Raw genomic sequence first — 20,109 nt, forward strand, 5'->3', positions numbered from 1 at the left:
CTACTGGGGTTCCACAGGGCTCCATCCTCAGCCCTGTGCTCTTCAACAGCTTCATCAATGACTTGGACCCAGGACTGGAAGGGACACTAAGCAAGTTCACAGATGATACAAAACTGGCAGGAGCTGTTCACTCCCTCAAAGGCAGAAAGGCCCTGCAGAGACTTCAAAAAATCAGAGGGCTGGGCAATCACCAACCATTGAAGCTCAACATGGGAAGGTGCTGGATTCTGCACCTGGGATGGAGCAACCCTGGATGTACAGACAGCCTGGGGAATGAGATACAGGAGAGCAGTGCCATGGAACGTGGGGGCCCTGGTCAATGACAAGTTGAACATGAGCCAGCAGTGCCCTGGCAGCCAGGAGGGCCAACCCTGTCCGGGGGACATCAGGCACAGCATGGCCAGCAGGGCAAGGGAGGGGATTGTCCTGCTCTGCTCTGCACTGGGGTGGCCTCACCTGAATTGCTGGGGGCAGTTTTGGGTGCCACAAAGAAAAATATTTATTAGAGAGAGTCCAAAGGAAGACAACAAAGATGGTGGCTGAGATCTCTTGATCTGTTCAGCCTGGAGGAGACTGAGAGGAGACCTCATTGGAGTCCATGACTTCCTCATGAGGAGAAGAGTCAGGCACTGATCTCTTCTCTGTGGTGACCAGTGACAGGACCTTAGGGAATGGCCTGAGGTTGTGTCAGGGGAGGTTTAGGTTGGAAAAGGTTCTTCCCTCAGCACTGGGACAGCTCCTCAGGGCAGTGGTCACAGCACCAGCCTGACAGAGCCCAAGGAGCATTTGGCAATACTCACAGGCACAGAGTGGGACTCCTGGGGATGGTTCTGTGCAGCACTGGGAGTTGACTCAAGGGCCCTTCTGGGTCCCTTCCAACTCAGCAGATTCTGTGATTCTGTGATATGAAGGTAAGGAGTGAAAGACTGGGATGTCTCTTCCCATATGGACAGAATGATACATTGTCAAGCATGACTACAGGAGGCTTGAAAAGAGATTAATAAAATTTTACTTTGGCAATTTTCTGGGGGCAAAGGATTTTAAGGAGTCTAAAATGACATTTCAAATTAGGACTTCTTAACCTCAGGCAAGAGCCTTTCTCTTGTATTCCCCTTATAGTTACAAAACTTACTAACATATGTGGACTCTGAAGCTGTAAGAATATGAATTAATTCAGAGCTTATTTATTAGTGGCTGTGTATGTATTAATAGTAGTTAATATGTCACATACTGAAGAGCAGTGTGTGTGTTTGTGGTTAAAAATTAACATTCTTTTGAGCTGAGATCTTGTTTTGAAGGTCACACCTTTTGCCTTCATGTTCCCAGCCTCCTTGGCGTCCAAGCATTGTTTTTTAATTCCAGAGCTTTATTTTGCTGGTTCAGCTGCTTAGAAACATACATGTACATTTACATCACACACATGCACACACCTATCTTTTTTTGGTTGTTAGTTTTACTTCATTGTGGATGTTTAAGATGCATAATTTCAGGAATCTGTTTAAATGGCCACACAGAGAGTTGAACTGGTGCTATCAAGCCAGGGAGTGACCTTCAGGAAAAAGGCAAGGATGGAGGAAGAAACAGCTGAAGATCTTCAGCAAACACATCATAGTATGTGATCAGAGCATGGAGAATGCACCTTGACTCCTCTTGATTCTAACTTAAATTATGTCCTTGATTTAACTTAAATTATGTATTTGCTAGTAAAGTAAATAAGGTTGTGACTGATTTTTGGCATAAAGACCTACCAGCATGAAAGAATCTGCATTCCTGTCATTTAACTCTGCCTCACTTAAAGCTGACAGCATGTAGACTCTTAGCATGAACTGAGGATGATTTATAAATACTGAGCTCTAGCTGGGGTGGTCTGAGAAAACACCAGTTATTGGGGTTTTTACTAAATGATGAGCTGCATAGGGAATTGTATCTGAAAACATTCACTGGTACACACATCTACACATCTAGCAGTAGATTTTCTTCAGATTTTGATCTTCTGCTTATCCCGCTGTCTGTTTAGCCGAAGGAAATAATATGAGAAAATAGTTTAAAATGTTGAAGTTCTTGGTATTTCAGAACTCAGGAAATAAATGGACATTTCTGGGTCACCATTTTACTTCTCTGCTTGTAACAGCACACCACAAATTAAAGCCAGATTTAACATCCAGCCATGTTTTACATGTACCATTTCTAGGTTTCTGCATTAATGTCACAAATGCAGTGTATGTCTTCAAACAAACAAGAACTAAATAGGAGACAGATTTAAAAAAAAATAAGGGTTTTTGTAAAAATAATGAGATCATCAGCTGTCTAAGCCAGCTGATGGAGCTCACACAGCTTTGCTGTTTTCTTCTGGGATATGACCCATTGTTTTTTATAGGGGATTATGCTTTTAGTTTGAAATAGGCTTAACATGGTCATCAAGTAGTTTTTGTCCAGATGTTCAGGCTGAATTGTGTTTCATGAAGATGATTAAAAAGAAGAGAACAGGTATCATTTTTCTTCTCTTCTTTTGAAGTCCTGGCATTAGGAGTATTGTCATTGATCTCACTGTCATTGCCTAGTACTGATAGTAAAGTTATTTTTCCAAAGCTTATCCAGCTCAGCAGGAACCAGCAGTTCAGCAAGGGAAACCTAAATCGACCACAAGGGAGAAGCACTAAAATAAATAATCAACACTGACAATAAAAGTCAAAGGTGTAGAGGAAGGAGGCATTCTGTTTCTCATCCTTCAGCAGCCAGCTCCTCAGAAGAACATAAGACCTCAAAAAACGTTACAGAAAGATGGTTTAAATCACAAAAAGTTAAGTTAAACAAGTACTTCTATCAAAAAGAAAAATAAATGAAGCCTGTAAATGACTCTACTAAATCTTAAGTCTGAAGCTATCCTTATTTGAGAACAGTTTGTTCAAAATATGAATTTAACATGGTGTCAGGTAATTGTTCTTTTCTTATTCCTGGGAATATATATCAGAAGTGTAGTTTCAGATATTTGTAGCCTCATCCACTTCTGACTGTGATTTGTCAAATAAATTGGGTGTTTCTAGAAGACATTAAAGACTAATGCACAAATTTCAGGTAACTTTGAGCACAAAAATACATGTTATGGTCAAGGTAATTGGAAACAGAAAGATCTTTTCTTCTCACAAGAAGCCAGAGCCCTGACTACTGAGGCAGATTAACACTGGACAAATGTTGGGATTAATAAGTCTTTGAATAGTATCAGATTAATATTTAGTCATTTAGTAAGACCTTACTATAATTTTGTTTCCTTTTTCTTATTCAATTTTAGTAAGCCATAACACTTTTTCTGAAGTTTTGGCAATAAATCCAGAACTTTGATACATCCATATTTGCATATTTCCATATCATCAGAGTTAAATAGGGCTTCTTGACAGAGTGTGTTTAAAGAGTACCATTTCTAAATAGATTTAAATGTGCCTATACTCCTGAATTAGACTAGAATTCACACTAGAGGAAATAGAAGATGCAGCCCTTCAGTAGACACAGTCATCCAGTCCTCTGGAAGTTTGAAAGATTGAAATACAGAAAAAATCAATACATAGAGGAGACAAAGTTGTGCCAGAGCATTCAGTCTAAAAGGTACTCAATAACTTCAGCTTTTGCGTAGTTTAGTGGTAAATCAAGTTTACTAGGGAGCTCTGGAGAGTCAAGATTTTGAAAGATTGACCTTCTCCTGTTATGTCAAGTATTTATACTCAATATACTCAGTATTTCTACTCAGTAAATTCAGTTTTAAAAGGAGTGTGCATGTCTTGATGAAATCCACAGTTCAAGTTTACTGCTGAGTAGGAATGAAGAGCTGATGCGTGCACAAGCACTCTGGGATTTTATGCTGGTTGACATATACAAAGAAACTTTTGATAGTGTTTTAGAAATCTTTCGGAACAAAACGTGTGTGGCAGGGTTGAGGAGATGACAGAGGGGGAAATATTTCATTACTGTTTTCCTTCTCTGCTCTTCTGACATTGCAGATCTGTACAGAATTGTTCTCATTCCATTTTTGGGTACTCAGGGAAATATAGACTACGGATGGGATGGTGATAATGGAGGCTAGGATGTAAAAATATCAAATATGTAATACCTGTTGCCAAGTTCCTTTGGTCCATTATTGGTAGAAACTTGTCTTCACACAGATGTATGAAAGGAAATGTAAAAGCTTAAAACTGCTGCAGCTAACAAAATATTCATTATTAGAATTGCTTTTGTTAAATTACCATCTCAGAAGGAAAGTGTTAAATTGCATAAATTTTAGAAATAATGTCAGCACCAAAAACTCTCAGATGCAGGGCATCAGTCTTCAGATACCAGTATTTCAACACAACTTTACACAACTGTCCATCCTCCTGTAACTGATCTTGTAGTATTGGTTACTGTTCAGCAGGAAATAAGATGGTCTACAGATAGCAACTTGAAAAAAAATCATTTACTGTAACACTAGAAACCATGTTTAGATCATAACAACTCTTTTATGTAGACTATATTCAATTAACTGCACTCAGATATGTATCAAACCCTTTTTTTTAACGTGTCTACATGAGACCATATGATTTTCATGGATAAGCAAGGGCCTATAAGGCTCAAATATCCCTGATATTGAAAGATGTCAAAAGAAGAAAGTGATCAAAAAGCAGAATACACTTGGAAATCTTTCCTTGCAACCAGAGTGAGAAGTTACTTCGGTTTCTACCCTTTAGTTTTAATAGGCGGAATCCCCTCTGGTTTTCCTTCGGAAGTAAGAAAAATGGCATAAATTCTGTCTCTTCTACAAGATGGATATAATATAGTTATTTTAGTCTTTGTATTGCTGCAGGAAGTCAAACATCCTGCACAGCCATCAGCAATGGTGTAGACATGTAGGAAAATGAAAGGTAGACCTCACTTTCCATGGATTATCCAACTGCTGATTTTTTTTCTTTTTATCTTACTGATTTTCAATAGGAACTAAAATTTTTAATGTGTATCATAAATTATTTTCCTGCATCTCAACATATTTCTTCTGCATCCTGGTCGTGTATAGTCACAAGTGCTTTCCTCTCAATTTCATTGCTTAAAATAGTGAAATCAAGGAAGCTTCAAAAAATAAAAAAAAAATACTAGTCCTGTTTTCCTGCTTTGTAATACCCTGAAAGGAAGAAGGAGTTACAACTCTCCAGCCACAGCTCAGAGGATTTCCTTTAAGTGTTCTGATTCCAGAGGAAGAAACATATTTTTTCCTGCTAAAATTGGGTATTGGCTAATTAAGTAACCCAGCTTGCTTTCTCCCTGTTTGGTTTGGGTTTGGTGGGGTTTATTGGTGTGTTTTGTTTGGTTGGTTTGTTTGGTGGTAGGGGGTTTTTTCTGTTTTTTAAATAGTCTGCACAGGTCAAAAAGAGGAAGAATGCATTAAGTATTTACTGAGCTACTTCAGTAAATGAAGGAACTTTGTATCTCCCAACATCTATCAAGTTACTTTTGTTTTTTTTCAGTTAAAGCTGAAATATTTTTACAGCTTTCAAGGGGTTACATAAGGCAATGAATTGATAGTTTGTCAGTGCTCTCTTTTAAAACTGTCAGCATGGACATAATGAAGCTGAAATTAAACAATCACTATAAAGGGAAAATCTCACCTCAGACGTGACAAGAAACTGCAGAAAACTGTAAATGCAATATTAGAAGATGACCTTCAAGTATTTTACTTTATTTCTGGAAAAACAACTCATATTTACGTCTTATAGCTTGTATCATTAAAAGTGATACACATCTGTTCCATAACTAATCATGTGGAAAGGCCAATTAAAAAGAGTAGTACAAAATGGTAAATTTAGCATCTATCATCCATGTAGCAATGAAACAGTAACTAATCATAGATAGACTTTAAAAATAAATTAGGAAGCAACTTAGTGTAAAACCCAGCTCCTCCTTACATGTCGCCATTTGATACCATTTCTAGTTATTCTTTCCGGCTAGTTTTCCAGTGGTTTTTCCTTTTCCCTTTTCATTAGAGACCTCTCCATCAAATTCCTTTCTCATTTGTACCAGTGTAAATCTGAAATAAACCCTTTACATTTAATTGCATTATTCTTGATTTACTTTAGTGAGCCTGTGAACAGAATATGACCCTTTTTCTTTAGCAGTAACCAAACTGTCCTTCCTAATTTTGAAAACACACAGAATCAAGCTTGGGTAGAAAAAACTATCCAAAGTTTAAATGGCCTAAGTTTTCTTGTTAGGAAGAGACATCCATTAAAGAAGACAGTGTTCTGCCTTCCTATTTTGTAGGAAGGTGCTGCACAGAAAAGTCTGGTATTTTAAATTACCTGCCAAACAGAATTTAGCTCTGAATGCCTCAAAAGTAACCTGATCCTGCAATGGGAGGAAAAGGAAGCAGTTGCTTTTATGAGGTATCTTCCTGAAAATAGTCACTGAGGAAGACTTTGTGCTGAACCTGCAATCAGCTGTGTGGTTTTTTGGGAACAAGATCCAGTGACACCTCAAGATTTCTTTAGTGAGCCCTGCCCAACAGCACCATGAGTCCCAGCAAAACATCATGGCTGTGGCTGTGCTGTGGCCACCAACAACACCCCTCAGCAGCATGAAGTCTCCTTTGTGATTGAAAGGAAATAAAAATGGGGTATTATAGGGAAAGAAAATCAAATGCAGTGTTTATATTCAGAATAAAAGTCATAAAGTAAAATTATTTAGCTTTTGAGCTGTCAATGAAAATATAGGCTGTAACTTGTTTTCATTGATTCTCCTCTCATTTTCCTGCAATGTTTCTATATAAGTTGCTGTATTTCTAGCCCTCCTTCCAAACAGATTGTAACTCTTGTCAGTAAAGAGAAATAAATCCGTATATTTGGCAGATAAAATTTTCAATAGGGAAAAATCTTTTTAGGAAAGATTTTTCTTCTCACTGACTCTATGAAGGAATTGAAGGAGTTTCCCTGTTTTTCTGAAAGCTATTCCCTTTGACATAATCTCAGAGCTGTCACGCAAAATCTGAGCCTTACCTGACATTAATTCATTTAAAAATACAGATTGTTTAAAGCACTTTTCCTCCCTAGAGATATCATAGTAATACAGGAATTGTTTTATCTGCCCTAGAAAATAACTGTTTATTTTCTCTGTTTATTAGCTGTTTTTAAAGCAGGCACCCAAGATCCTAATGGAAACTGGCTAGGACTTCTTAAGCCTCTTGTACCCAAAGTTCTTAAGAGTAAAAATAAAAATGTTGCTTCTATTTGAACTCAAGCAGAAATTATGGCACTTGAAATAGGAAGTCATTATTTTGAGAGTCCTGCATAAGCGTGCCAGAATTTTATCCTAAATAATTTCTAAATTAAAGTTCCTGACAACTCTGCCACATATTTTCCCATAGCATAGAGTATATTAGAAAAATCCTATGCAGAACTAGGAAGGAAGGTCATTGAACAGATCCTCTAGAGGTTAGTGGAGCATCAGTTCTTTATGTGACAAATCCGATAATCAACTATTTCAGACAGGAGCTATTTCATCCTCTTCATTGCTAAGAGCAGTGGTAATTGTTTATGTGTTTGAGAACAGTCATCCCTCATAAATATAAAAAGAAGTATTAATTCCTCTGACTTTTGCTGCTTCTGAACTGCCTTTTATTCCTGTAACAACTGCAGGGAGTGTGGTTTAATATGAGAGGTCAAAATTGCAGGATATTGTTAGATCTTTTTATTAACAATTTATTGTAGTATCCTTTATAAAAGTTTCTTTTATTATTGGTGTTGTAGAGACGTCCAAGCAGATGGCCAGCAATGAAATTCAGAAGAGGATCTGGACATCCTGCCTATGCTGAGGTGGAACCAGTGGGAGAAAAAGAAGGGTTCATCGTATCAGAGCAGTGCTAAAATTTCTGGGACAGAACACCAGTACTGGCCTACAGGTGTAAGACATTTATTTTGCCTCTCTTTAAAGAAAAGGAGCCCTAAGCTGCTGTAGCCTGATAGAAAGAAGATTCTGGATAAACTTTGTCCAAGAAGAAAAACTATCGAAGATACCAGATTACTACTGCACAGTAGTTTTTGTTAGTGGACTGAAACAAAATGGTTCATGCAGAACACTTGTCAGTGGACACCTACAGTATCAGAACCATGGCACATGTGCCATGTTATTTGCTTTAGGTGTGGGGATGCACAGTAATCAGAAATATAATAAAGCTTTGGTACGCAAGGGTGCTGCCCTTTGGTTCAAGTCTTCTCTGTTATGTCAAAGACTGAGGAAAAAATCTGTACCATTTCAGTGCAAAGGGCATTGATCACAGTGTGATTGAGAAAAGTATCTTAAGACAGGTAAAGAAATAAAAAAGGAATTTTCCAACATTTACATAAGCAGATGTGAAATACACTTTTCAATTCTAAATCAACCTGCCAACCTGAGTGAGTCACAATGTAAATGCTTTCCAGGAATACTACAATGTTTCTTGTACATTGCTGATTACTAGGCTGCTAAACAACTCATGATACCCAGATTGGTAAGAACTGAAGACAGCAGAGAATTTTCATGATGGTGGAATTATTTCATGGGAGTTCACAATGACGTTTAGCTGATTTTCAATTTCAATGTTCACTAAAAAATGAATGATCAGGTTTGTATTAAGGTGTATTTTTCATTTCTCAGCAGTAGGTTGAAGTTAAGGCAACAGATCCTTTTAGCTGCCAGAGAGCTTATGGACCATTTCTTAGGCAATGGGGTAAGAAAAATAAGATTTAAAATAAATGGGTTTCTATTCTTTGCCATTTCATTGTGAGTCCTTACTGAGAAGCACCATAGACTTCAATGCATCCCTTCCAGAGATTCAGATACAAGTGTTATTGAACCCTGCTGATTCATACAGTGGTTTTGTTTAATGCACATAGTAGTTGCATAAATATATATATAAATATATTTTTTTTTATAGCTAACACAAGGCAGGTTCTTGTGACTGTTAAGACTGCATTTTTGTCATCCAGACAAAGGAAATGAATTGCATTACTGCATATTTCCACTGAGTTGTAAAATAATCCTTAATATTAGAATATTTTTATGTTGTGTAGGGAAGGTGGTTCATGTAGTTGCAGTCCATAAACTTTCTGCCTATTGGAACCATTCTTTCTGTAAAATTGACCCTTTCCCTCCCTGCACAGGGAAAGACAAAACTATAAATTCACACCACAGTTACTCCTTTCAGGGAAGGGGTTAATATACATAGAGACCCAGAGCTTCCCTGAGGAGTGGAAACCTAAATGCTTTGATGATCTGGGCCTGAGGTATTGAAATATAAAATTCAGGTACTGCATGTACGTTTCATAGCAGTCATTTACTATCAATTTTTTTACATACTGTGCAAGGCACTTGAATGATTTTTAAGTGAGGTATAAAAGATTTGTGGGTTTGGATTTTGAGCAGTTTAAAAAAAGTTGTAGATACCACCTTAATAGTACAGTTACTTACATTTCTTGATGCTTGTATGGCCTAAATTTGATTACTTAATGCTGTTAAAAAAAACAAACATGATTTTTATTATTTTGTTCAGTAAATACTACAATACTGTATTTTCTGTATTCTTTTGTTTTGGGTAACACATTTTTATTTTCATCTGGTTTGAATCATCTAGCATGAGGTTGAAATTGTTCAAAAACTAACTGATATTAATCTGAAGGTACTAACAAACACATTGTTTTGAAGCCTGGTTAAAAACCTGTGGCGAGTAGTCATTTCCATTTGTATGGGTCTGCTGAGCCCTTTTTCTAATAGGCTGGGTTTAAATTGCAGGCTTTTAATTCTGATAGCAATAACCAAATGTATGCACATATATATGGTGACACTCATTTCTATTAAATAAAAAGGTATCAGTGCACATCATGTAGGAACGTATTTGGTGTGCAGTAATTATCAGTTTTTCTGGGAATCTTGGAAGTCATCAGCTGGAGTTCATTCCAAAAGAAGCAATTGCAGAGCTTCTGGAATCCTGTTTGAAATAATTTTTATTTCAGAGAACATCTTTGCAAATTATCCTGAGAATTTTCAAAAATCTACATAGTACTGCAATAAGTTCAAAGGATATTTCATATAAGTAAAGAAGATTTATATTATTATGGGTTTACAGGTCTGCTCTTCATCTGATTCATTCCTATTTTTACCCAGGTATGTAATACATGTCATGCAATGGAGCTGACAGAGTATTTGTGATATGATTAGACAAATTTGTCAACAATTTTAAAATCTGATGTTTTGATTACTTTTGGTTTAAGGCCCCTTCACAGCTGAAGGATGTTTGTTAGTATTTGCAGACTAACTTACATGTTATACTACTTCATAAAATAATAGAAATAATTTTTTTCATTTTTGTCCTCATCATGTACTTAGGTGGGAGATTTCACTGGTCTGCAGGGAGCATCATAGAATACTCCTTCATGTTTTTGCCATGATGTTATATGCTGTGGATTATAACATGAGGAGTTGCTGGGTTTATTTAATAAGATTGATAGGCATATGCTTGTGTCTGATAAGAATTGCTATCTGAAGAGAAAACCTCCTGCATACTAATGGATGTATAGTGTCTCATTGGTGTCTGCTTTGATATATTCTGTGGTATGTTCTATTTATCCCAGTAGGCGAAAGTTAATTAAGGAATCTGTTGCTGTTTTGTAATTCCATCTGGTTTTCTAATTTTTTAATAATTAAAATTGCCACATTAAAAATTATACAAACATTAATCTAGAGGTCTGATAAAATATTGAGATTAACTGAGAATGCTATTTTTATATTTTTATAAAGCAGAAGGTTTAATTGACCCAGACCAAAAAAATGTCATATAGCCCTCTCCCAGAAATCCAGCTGAAATGATTTTCAACAATTCATGAATTTTCATCCAAGTGTCTGAAACAGTGGTTTCACTAGCATTCCCAGTGGTCCTTCATTTGAATCTTCCTCAGAAAAATGCTTGTTTACAGAGTCATTTATCCCAACAGTTATTTTAACTCTTAAACTTCCCTATAAATGTATTTATCTAATACTATTTAATTATTTCAAGATCTGTCACATTTTTTCTTATTATTTTCCATTTTAGTGTCAACTGTTCCATAATGTCTAACACTCTCAGTGCTCTGCTTCAGTTCATCCTCCTCCACAGAGATAAAGGAAAATTTGAATTCTAAGGTCTCAAAGCACATTACTGAGTAGCTTTCAAATCTTATTAAGATGAAACATTAAATCAGATGTATATATATGTATATAACACCACACACAGAAATTTTGGAAAAAAAGACCCTACCGTTTCCAAAGTTGTATTCATATATTAAGAAATTGTGGGACAGCTGAAGTGAAATTGTAATTTCATTCACATGTGCATCCTTATAATGATCTGATTATTTAATTGCTCTCTATGTTTCTCAGTACATCCCATGATGTATTGGAATAAGAGAGCACAGATTTTTCACAAGAAATAGCTATGCCATATTTTTCTCCTCTTTGCTGAAATTTTGTTGCACTTTTTTGCATACCATCCAAAGCCTTTTCAGAAGACCTTTTTTCATGGACTTTTCTTTTGTACCCATCACACTGAGGGATGTATACACCCTGATTTATTTCTGCTCTGAGCATTCCCGTGAAGGGAATCAATTTCCCAGAGAACAACATATGAAAGAGTTCTTCTTTTTCTTATAATTGCCCTTCTCATTCTTTACAGCTTCTGCTGCAAATTATATAGATGTCTTGTAAGTAACAATCTACTTCAATGCAACATTATAATTTAGCTTCAGATCAAGCTCATTTTACAACTAATGTGTGTGCTGGAATTCTGGGAGAAAAGATAATACATCACTGTATTCTGAGAAACTGTGGAAACCAAATTAAATTTGCAGAAGCTGAACAGAATATTAAGCTTTCCAAAATTCACCATATTTCTTGTTCAATAGAGTTCAAACTGTAAAAAAACTTGCTACACGAGTACCTGAGACAGCTGAATAGTCATGCCATTAGTTTGCCCTTCAAATGTGAAAGCAATGGAAAAGGAAGGGGTGGGCTGGTTTGCCAGTGAGCATGGAAGAGATATTCTTTTCTGTAAAGTGAAAAAAGTTCCAATGAAAAAAGAGAATATTTCTATATTCTATTAGAGAACCTCTTGGATAAGCAAAAGAAACTATAAATTGTAACACACATAATTTCATTTGTATAGGATCTCTAAACAAGGTTTTGCAAGCAGTTGTCAGGAGCTGGCAGATTTTCACAAAGTAGGTGGGTGACTAGAGCATTCGGAGTAGTCCATGTTGGATCATGGTCCAGTTCACAGATCATGAAAGGGAATTTTTACCTTGGGTGCATACTGTGGAGAAAGCAATGGCTGTGTTATCAGTTTCTGACGCTAAGCAATGAAGCTTTGTATAGAGACAGCATTTGACATTCACATAAAAGATATCTCAGCTGCGTACAGTCCACACTATTAGCCATGAGGAACAGAACTGGAATAGATCACAAATTTGGCTCATATCAACAGTTTTGATCTTGGGGAATTTATTACCTCCGGTGAAGAGAAAGACCAGCAGCAAGTACTGCTGTTCACAGTAAGACCAATGGAATCCTTACACATGTGCCTCTGCCTTCTTGTAGAGAACTGCTTGAAGCCTAAAAAGCCCCAGAAATAAATGTGACTAACCAACAGGGTAGCCTTAACCCTAATTCTCATGTTTTAGACAGAGATTTCAAGAACCGATACCTGCTACTAATTTCTTTATGGATGTAATCATACATTGGGTTTGAGTCTTGGTTTTTTTGAGTAGGAAGAGGAGAAGAGAAAAATGCAGAACAGTAGGAATTTCAGTATTCCCAGATGCTCCAAAGGTACAACAAGAAACCTTATTTACAGTCTTGAGAGCATTGGTACTGTGTGCCAGTGGCACTGAGTGGAAACGCATGAGGTCTTCCTTCATGCCAGCTCTATAATTTTAAACTAAAAAAAAAGTCATCAGAACCACTGGCTTCTGTCTAAATCTCCATGAGTCTATATTTCATCTCATGGGTGGTTTATGTCACTCCTTAGGGAAAAAAGGCTTGAGCCACCGGCAGCATTTTGAGGTGGAACAGTGTGCCAGTAGTGTTTTATCAGAAGCCAAATATGGCAAAGCAGGATGTAGCTTGTGTAGAACTGAGAGAAACAAATCAATTTAATTTTATCAGAGCAGCCAGTATCCCTACGGCAGGAGCATGGATAAAATATTCAAGTCTGTAAGCTGATTGGACTTGATTGAAACAATATCATAAATCTAAAGCTGTCCTTTAACTATCAGTTTATTGTCAAATCTTAAGTGATTTTCTTGACTTTTAAATTTTTTATGGGGGAGAAAACACTTGAGCATGCCAAATAGAATAAAGTATCTTTCTGACAGGAACAGAGTCTTATCTCCTGATACAATTCTTTCCTAACCAGAACAGTTGCTCCCCTGTTAACAACTCATTTTAATCGGTCTCCTGATGACTCCACAGGACATTCCACACTTTTTAACACAATTCTCTTTCTCTTGCAAGATTTTTCAATACCTATATCCTGCCTTACATTTTATCCTTTGGTTCTTCGCCTCTGACTTAACTCTGCATTCTCACTACCTCACTTTCTTTTACTCCTTTAAACTCTGACTTATGTGTCATCATGACCACTTTTAGTATCACTCAAAATAAGCCTCTATCTGAAAAAATAACTCCATTTGATTTTACCTCTGCATGTGGGTTCTGGGTTAATAGAGCTATTTGAAGGTAGATTTTCCTCTTATTGACTGGATTCTGTCCACATAAATTATCAAGCTAAATGCTGAATCTCTTGGATACTTGTTGCTTAGACATTTTGGTCAAACACAATTCTGGTCTCTTCAATTACAAACTTGTCCCAGATATTTTTTAAAGCAGCAAAAGGACTTAAAAAGACAGACCTCAAGACATTACTCTTAATTACATCCATTTAACTAAGCAGAAAAATTTACCTAATTAATTAATATAGATGCCTGTTGTTTCTGTCGTCTCCAGGAATATGGTATTTAGGGATATTAATTAAACTCTCCCCATGCAGTTTGCATTATTTCCTTTGGTTTAGCTCTTACTTGAAAAACAAAAAGACTATTTTGTTTATTGCTAATGTTAGCGTGAAAGAAATTTGGTTTATTGTCTGTTTGAGTGGCACAGCATTTCCTCAGACATCTAGAAGATGTTAGTAAGAAATATTATTTGTTCCTGTCTAGCTTTTTTTGGACTGCTTGTTTTATTACTAGACCTTTTTTTTCAGTTTCAGTAAGAGTTGTTAATTTTTTTTTTTTGAGAAGTAGCAAAACATACTGTAATCTGAGGGTCAGGTTTGACTAAATATCATCAATGTTGTCTTTTATTAAAGCTTTTCACCTGAAAAATTTCCAGCTCTGACTTGATTAAGAGTATGTCAGGATTTCACCACTGTTTTAGTGGCAAGCTGAAGCTTTCCAAAAGAAAATTGAATGCCTTTCCTGGAAATGTGGGCATTTTCACAGTGACCTGTTTCCAGAAGGAATCCTCTTCCTGGAGAGATGAGTCTGGCAGTCCGGGTTTACAAATAGAGTTTGATTGAAAAAAAATACTAACTCTGCAAAACACGAACACTGTGTAGCTGTGCTATCAATGGATGGAATTGCTTCCAGCTGGGACCTGACCCATCCACAGCCCTTCTCCAACAGGGACTGTGGGCAGGATGAGGGTAGGGCAGGGGATGCTTGGAGGACTGCAGGTGCCATTCCTGCTTGGAAAGCAGAGGCAGTGGCACCTTGCTAAGACTCACGCCAGCTTCTGCCTCATCAGTGCTGAGCACGAGCCAAGGATCTCCTCAGCAGTCCCACGAGGTCATCCCAGTGGAGTGAGCACAGTCTTTGCCTCCTGCAGCCATGCACACACAGCTTGCATGACCTCACACTCACCCACTTCTTCCAGTTGCTGTCAACCATGCATTTTGAGTTTTGAGTGCTTTCTCAGAGCAAGAGCACTCTGTCACCATAAAAGATGACACAAGCTCTCTCACTCTGTATCTCTGCAGCACGCTTTGCATCCTGAGGTGAGAACCTGATAGATCTCCTTCCAGAATGCTGTCCTCCTCACCTGAAGTGCAGGTGAGCATGTCAGTGAGAGGTGACAAGTGTTCAGAGTTTATCTTGGCCTGCAGATTTCTGCCTAGAGGGAACTATATGTGACAAGAAACCTGGGGAGTTAGCAATTGAGTGATTGTAATTTTTTATATAAGATCAGATACCTAAAAATTTTCCTAAGGATGTACATTTTCCTATCTAGAGGTGTCATTGGAAATTGTAGAAGTAGCAAGCAGTTTCAGGTCGTGTCTTTGTTTCAAATATACAGTTAAATCAGGTATGCTAGATTCCCACAATCAGTAACGTGGATTTTCAGACATATGCTGCTATTTTACAAGCAACAGACTGGGCATAAGACAACCTTGCCCATTTATGTTATGTCACTTTTCATCAGCATCATCCTCAGGAATCCAGTTCACCAATATATAGATTTAGATATACATTTCCCTGGAAACACTTTCTTGCCTGGGGCTGATGTGAAAAGCTGAACCTCACAGTATGCTGTTCCCTAACTTGCTAGGTGCCTTAGGAGTGAGGAGAGGTAAAGCATTCCTGCAGGATGCTGAGGTATGCTGAGGTGATGAGCATCATGAGCAATAAAGAATGTGCAAACACATATGCACAAAGCAGAGCCAAACTTTTCTCCCTGCTGCAGAACAGGAAATCATGAGCAAGACAGTAATGAAATCAGATGAACCCTTCACTGCAGAAGCAATGAAGTGCTGTATGGAGGCTTGTCCTGCTGTCATCTATTCTAATGGTTTAGAACAGTCACCTTGTACTTTGGGAACTAAATGATGTATGGAGCTTTTATTTGCCTAGTCCATGTCTTCTCTCCAACCAGTGCCTATTGCAGACTAGAAATCTGTCAGCTTTCCACTTCTAAGATAATGTATAAACAACCCAAGGTTTATAGACATAGTTGTTTTAGTAAAAGTTCTGTCACCTCTCACTGCATTGAATAATGATGCTTTGGCTCAGAGAAACTCTGAGCTCTGTGGTTTTGTTCCTTCTTTCTCCCTGCAGTGGATATTAATAGCTTTACAGCATGCAGAGAGCTCAGCTGAAGTACTGCAAATGAATGTCAATTGTTACATGTGATAATGGGAAAAGGACGAGTAAAACCATGCCCAGAAAAGAAATACTCCTCATCTTATCTACTAACACTCAAATATTTTCACAAAAATTGTTGTGGAATGATCCTGAGTATTAAATAGAGGGCAGCACATTTCATCTGGGTAAAGGAGAAGTTGCCTTTCATTTTCCATGAAGCTATAATCATAGTCAGCAGCCCAAAATATGAACAAAAGGCAAACCTTTTTCATTATGTTTCAATATATGAATGACTACCTGGATTGATAGTATTAATGTTTCTCTTGTTGACTGCATGTAGCATGCCACTCTGTTGTGCTGTATATTTTTAGTAAAATAATTTTAAATATTTTGACATTAGTTTTCCATATTTAATTAATCTTTGACGTTAGCACAAAATCCACTGCTAAATTTTCAAATATTTCAAGCAAATATTTAGCAATGGCATGTACATGCTAAAACACCCATAGGTAAAAATCCCCTATACAAGCATCTTTTTACAGTTATTAGTAAGAAAATGTTCAAAGGGAGGAGGGGAAAAAATGAATGATATTTAAATATACTACCAAGCATCTTTCTTCATTAATCATCCCACTGACCACAATGGCTGATTGAAGGCAAAGGTTTAGTTCTCTTTACTGATACTAAATTGGGATATACAAGCTATAGTCATCAGTTACTGAAGTGCCCAAAAACAGAGTGCTTCAGCTGAACAGCACCTCCTAGGGAGGCAAAGGGATGCACACCTGGAGAGAAAGGGCAGATTAATGGTACACCCAGTCACCTTATTGAAACTTGTGCATGCCCAGATCAGCTCAGGCACTGTGCTGTTTGCTGCTTTCTTCCTTTAGAACAGATACATCAGCTATGGTAACCTGCAAGGTGCCCTCCCCTCTGCCCAGCAGCCAGTCTTGTTGAAATCCACCACTGCTAACAAAAATTCCGAAAAAAAGAAAAAAGAAAAAAAAAGAAAGAAATAACCCCCCCAAGGCCCAGCTAATTCTGTGCAGCATCTGAAAGGAAAGATTTCTGAACAAACATATTTACCACAGTGATTAGCTGAAGGGCTGGATAGATTTGAAATGAGAATTATTGGATGACATTTGTATGGCTTTCTTGAAAATAAAGAACAGATTAAGCATCTCTATCAGAGAAGTATTAGAGCCTAAGTGGAGAAAATACCATGAAAAACTGCTCATAAATATAAGTGCTGCTATAACAGTTGCACTTTTCTTTTTCTTTTAAGAGGTTATGTAATGCAATACACAACTTTATTCAGGATGAAAATTTTTTGTCATGCTCATACATAGCTTAAACAGAGACACAATCCCTTTCAGGAAAACCTTGCCAACACCAGTGAAGTTCCCTGCATTGAGGCACGTGTTATTGCATTAAAAGGGAAAGCAGAGATCCAGCTTACAAAGAGAATTTTCTGATCTGATGACTGTCCAAGGAGAAAGTCATGAGGGAGCATGTTGCATCCTCACAACGACTGCCAGTTGGTGAATTGCTCACAGGAAGCTTTAACATGGGAGCAGAAGACACCTGGTTGTCAGTGTGGGCAAAGGCAGGAGGCTGGGCTTCAGGAGGAGGGGGCACATGCCACCAGGTCACTTCAAGGGCACAGCACACCAGAGGTCATTAGCCACCTCTGCTGTTGTCACAACAGAGATGGAAACCCAGCAGGTATAAAATGTGCTCTTCTCATGTTCCACCATTCCTAGTGGTGGTGGTGATGGTGGTGGTGGTTTGACTGCTGGCGATGAAGCACTTTGTTTTTGGCCTCAGAAACCCATGATAAATGGCTCTGCAAAATCCAGCTCCCATTCATATCAGTCAGGATTTACTGTGGTAAGATTTGGATCCCTGCTGCATTTTAGTATCAACCTAATTGGCATAGCAGTGGAAAAAGAGCACAGGAAGCAGAGCAGCCATGCACAAAGCAAGCAGAACAAAATGCGCTTGAAAGATGTTGAGGTGAATTTCCCACCTATTTACAGTTTCTATGCTCTTTTTTTCAGTGATAACTGAAAGGTTCAGTTTGATAAAATCTCCAACATGAAAGCTCCCACACCATTAGGATTCTTAATACGGCTGAGTAACAAAAGTGAAGAAAAAAATTGTAAGTTGTTATTGTACCTGAAGTGCTTTAAAACCTTAGGAAAATAATTAAAAATGCACACATACAAGAAACCACAGTAATTAATTTAAAATTCAATATTCCTAAGTGAGATCCGAAAATCAAGTCAGCACAACCTCACCCTGGTAATGTCACAGATACCCTGCATCATGTACCCAGCTAGAGCATGTCTATCTGATTTGAAGCATGGGCAAAGGAAGCTTCTATCTCCTCACCTATTACCATGGAGCTGATGTAACCAAGCCCTTTACAGCTCTGTTTTCTACTGCAAAACTGGAGATTTCCAGTACTCAAATTTTTCTTTTGCACTTTTATTGGGAAAATACTACAAACTGCAAAATACAACCTTACACCTGACTGCTAGCAAGAGCTCCTAGGATTTAGGAAAGTGAGCAAGCTTAGCTAGGTGAGCAAGTCAAAGAGGAATATGGGCAGGTAAATGAACACAAGAGAAATATGGGTGGAAACACCAGGAAAGAGCAGTGCCTGATTCCCTAAGAGGCTCAAAATGCAAGTGTAATTTGAACAGCAAAACCAGGCATTCTTCATACTCATCCTTGCAGATGTGCCAGAAAGTAATGAGGAGTCTGTACAGGACAACCCTGGGAGGAATCCTGAAGTACTGGCTACAAACCAGTACTTGGCAATGCATTCTCTTGTTACTAATCCAAGCAATGCTGTTTCCCAGCATTGTAATCAAAGGGCTAGTCTTTTATCTCAACATAAAAAATTTCAAAAAAGAGAGAATTAGTCTTTCATTATAAGATTTCCCTAGTTTTGAGCAGCAAAAAGTCACTTTATTTCTACTGCTCCCAAATAAAACTCAAACTCAACATTGCCAATTTAATTTTGTCAAAATGGTAAATGAGCCCAAGATAGGCTAGTTAATACTTGAATGAAGATCCATATTGCAGCACTGGGTATTGCAGAAGTTGTTTCTAAACTGTGGGCAGTAATCAGAGTACTAAAAATAAATGGAGAGATGGAGTTCTAATGCTCCAGGACTGCTGCAGTGATGGCAAATGGGAATTAAAAAAAGTAATCCTCTTTCTCATTCCAATAGAACTGGAAGTGAGATAATGCATCTGGCCTGTAGATTAATAAGAAATAGGACAAAGAAATTGCTGGATTCATTTTGGGACTTACAGACAGCTAAATAAATTTCTAAATTAGTTAGTTTACCATAAAATGGAATCTCTCACTTTAGTGAAATGGAACACAGGGGAAGAAATTTATCTGGGAGGAATTCAGTGTAAGCTCTTGAAGTCAGTAAAAGCTTCTGGAAAAAAAACCAGTTTAATTTTACTTCTAAATCTACTAATTTAAAATATATTTTATATACACATATATATTAATATATATATATACACTATAGTTACTATATCTATATATCTACTACATATATAAATATATAGAGAGAGTACATGTATCTATAAAATATATATATCTACTTTGTTTCCCAAAAAGTACAGAGCATGCCAGGTCAAATTCATATTGGTAACTGGCCCACACCATGGATTAATATGGTTATGTTAAATTTATTATGTTGCCAACTTAAATGAGATGATCCACACAGCCAAGGCTTTGAACCATTAGCTCTACAAAAAAAAAAAAAAAAAATTACCCTGAACTAATATAGAGTCATAACACAAATTTTCTGGTAAGAGTGTTAATACCCATATATTTTGTATAGTAATTAAAAAAATTTTCTTTGTAATACATCAATTGTATTTTTGATGAAGTATTACCCCAGAAAAATCATTGCTGGACCTTGAA

The 20,109-nt window shown here is 37.3% G+C and overlaps 1 protein-coding gene across 1 annotated transcript in view; it reads left to right on the forward strand.

The window, feature by feature from the left end:
- The window catches only part of PLXDC2 (plexin domain containing 2), a 251,777-nt gene extending 241,053 nt beyond the window's left edge, over positions 1–10,724 (forward strand). Inside the window, exon 14 of the mRNA XM_039709905.1 lies at positions 7,761–10,724. Coding sequence (XP_039565839.1) covers positions 7,761–7,877 — 117 coding nt within the window. The 3' untranslated portion in view covers positions 7,878–10,724. The remainder of the gene's footprint in view (positions 1–7,760) is intronic.
- Positions 10,725–20,109: the final 9,385 nt, after the last annotated feature.

The sequence above is a fragment of the Passer montanus genome, unplaced genomic scaffold, assembly GCF_014805655.1.
Source record: "Passer montanus isolate IOZ18808 unplaced genomic scaffold, ASM1480565v1 scaffold10, whole genome shotgun sequence".
Taxonomy (NCBI): Eukaryota; Metazoa; Chordata; class Aves; order Passeriformes; family Passeridae; genus Passer; species Passer montanus.